This window comes from Seriola lalandi, unplaced genomic scaffold, assembly GCF_002814215.2.
Source record: "Seriola lalandi dorsalis isolate HSWRI2012SDOR001 ecotype SW California unplaced genomic scaffold, Sedor1 jcf7180002054815, whole genome shotgun sequence".
In the NCBI taxonomy this organism is placed as follows: domain Eukaryota; kingdom Metazoa; phylum Chordata; class Actinopteri; order Carangiformes; family Carangidae; genus Seriola; species Seriola lalandi.
In genome coordinates, this window is record NW_019525368.1 from 9,904 (window position 1) to 12,188 (window position 2,285).

The 2,285-nt window shown below is 40.3% G+C and overlaps 1 protein-coding gene across 1 annotated transcript in view; it reads right to left on the reverse strand.

Moving 5' to 3' along the window:
* The window catches only part of LOC111669714 (ras GTPase-activating protein nGAP-like), an 8,638-nt gene extending 6,429 nt beyond the window's left edge, over nt 1-2,209 (reverse strand). The window contains exon 1 of the mRNA XM_023426146.2: nt 2,001-2,209. Within this exon, the coding sequence (XP_023281914.2) occupies nt 2,001-2,180 (180 nt within the window). The 5' untranslated portion in view covers nt 2,181-2,209. The remainder of the gene's footprint in view (nt 1-2,000) is intronic.
* Between the last annotated feature and the right edge of the window lie 76 nt (nt 2,210-2,285).

Genomic DNA, 2,285 nt, shown 5'->3' on the forward strand with positions numbered 1-2,285 from the left:
GAGGGGGGAAGAGGGGGGAGGAGGGGGGGGAAGAGAGGAGGCAAAAACATGAGGGAAACTTAATGGAAACAAAAATCAAACCAACTAGAACAACATGCTTCTACTGAACAGAACCACAGTCAAACACAGCAGAGCCATGCTGAGACAGGTGAGACAGGTGAGACACAGCACAGCCACAGGTGAGGGGGGAGGGGCGTCCAGGCGGGAGGGTGAGGGGGGTTGGCTGGGAGAGTTCAGGCCATGCTGTGAGGTGTTAATGTGGTTAAATGGTTAAATGACCTGAAGTGACCTCTGCTCCTGATGTTCATTCATGTTACATCATGGAATATTCACATCACACCGATCAATAATCAAACACATTCAGCATCGACTCAACATGACATCAGCAGGAAACCAGACGTGACCGACCGACTCTGACCTCTGACCTCACGTAGTTGTGATATCAGCAGAACAGGAAGAACAGTAGAAACAGCTGTTATTTTAACGGTCTAAACGAGCTGCCAGGTGTAATCTGCGTGGGGGCGGGGTTACACCGTCTCCATAGTAACACAGAATTTCTGTGTGCTGATCTAAACTTCACACCTTTAAAGCTGCCAGTGTTTACACACAGTCTACGGTTCTATGCAGACGATGAACTGGAGAATGTTAAGATGTGATTCAGTCTTTTATCCTGTATCTCCTCTCTCCAACTGGCCTTATTTACACTGAAGTATATTTACACTGAAGTATATTTACACTGAAGTATATTTATACTGAAGTATATTTACACTGAAGTATATTTATACTGAAGTATATTTACACTGAAGTATATTTACACTGAAGTATATTTACACTGAAGTATATTTACACTGAAGTATATTTACACTGAAGTATATTTACACTGAAGTATATTTACACTGAAGTATATTTACACTGAAGTATATTTATACTGAAGTATATTTACACTGAAGTATATTTACACTGAAGTATATTTACACTGAAGTATATTTATACTGAAGTATATTTACACTGAAGTATATTTACACTGAAGTATATTTACACTGAAGTATATTTACACTGAAGTATATCTTTTGTCTTCCCGCTTTAACTTTATGTATTTCTGTCCATGTTTAGTTTGAACTTCCTGTTGTTTTACTTCCTGAGTCTCTCGCCGCATAAAAACTAAAGGTGACAGAAATCAGGTCGTCTGAGTCGGTTACCTTTTATCTGAAAGCTTTTCCTGGTTTCACTTTCCTTTGAGTTCTTTTATTTCTCTTAAAATTCCTCTGTATTAGTTTTTATACACCTGTTTTTCTTCTCTTTGAAATCTATTGATTTCATCGATTTTATTTTTTGTTCTTTGTCGAGTGCTTTATAAATAAAAAATCATTATTATTATTATTGCTTAAGCTTCAATTGTCAAACACTTTGTGAACTCTGTTTTAAAGGGTTCTGTATAAATGAAGTGATTATTAATATATTATAGTATTGTATGAGTTACCTAACCTCTCATACACATGAATACGTTTATCTACATTTTAAATCTCATCATAATTTCTACTTTGTATCTGAGAAGAGACTCAGTTTAGTTTATGGAAACAAACAACAACAAACCATCTGAACTAATTTTACATATTTGAAACTTGAATAAATATATCAGTATTATTTATGTGCATTTCCCTCATATTAGGGACTGAAAATCTTCACAGAAATGTTAGACGTGTGTGCACAGATCAGGTCGACTGATCCACAGATGCATGGTGCATTTAAGTGCTGGTGCATTGATGTGGAATTTCAGGCGTCTGTCATCAGTGAGACTAATCTCCCTCCAACAGATGCACTGCTGCAGATCAGAGTCTCTTTAAGACATTAATGCAACCTGTGTGAGTAAATTATCACCACTGTGCACACGCACACACGCACACGCACACACGCACACACACACACACACACACACACACACACACACACACACACACACACACACACACACACACACACACACACACACACACACACACCTTGTCGAGCTGGGAGACGACCTCCCACAGCAGAGCGTGCAGGACAGACAGCTCGCGGCCGAGGTCGATGTAACCCTCGAAGCCCGGCGTGTTGGACAGAGTCTCCTGGTTGGAGATCTCCGACAGGAAACGCATCATCCCCGCCCACTCGTGCTCCAGGAAGTCGTTCATGAAGGCCATGTACTCCTCTTTGTTTCCGAACCTGCAGAGGAGACAGAGTGGACTCAGTGTCATAAAACCTCTGAGGAGGATTAAGACCGACATGAGATTTGCCTGACTGGGAAC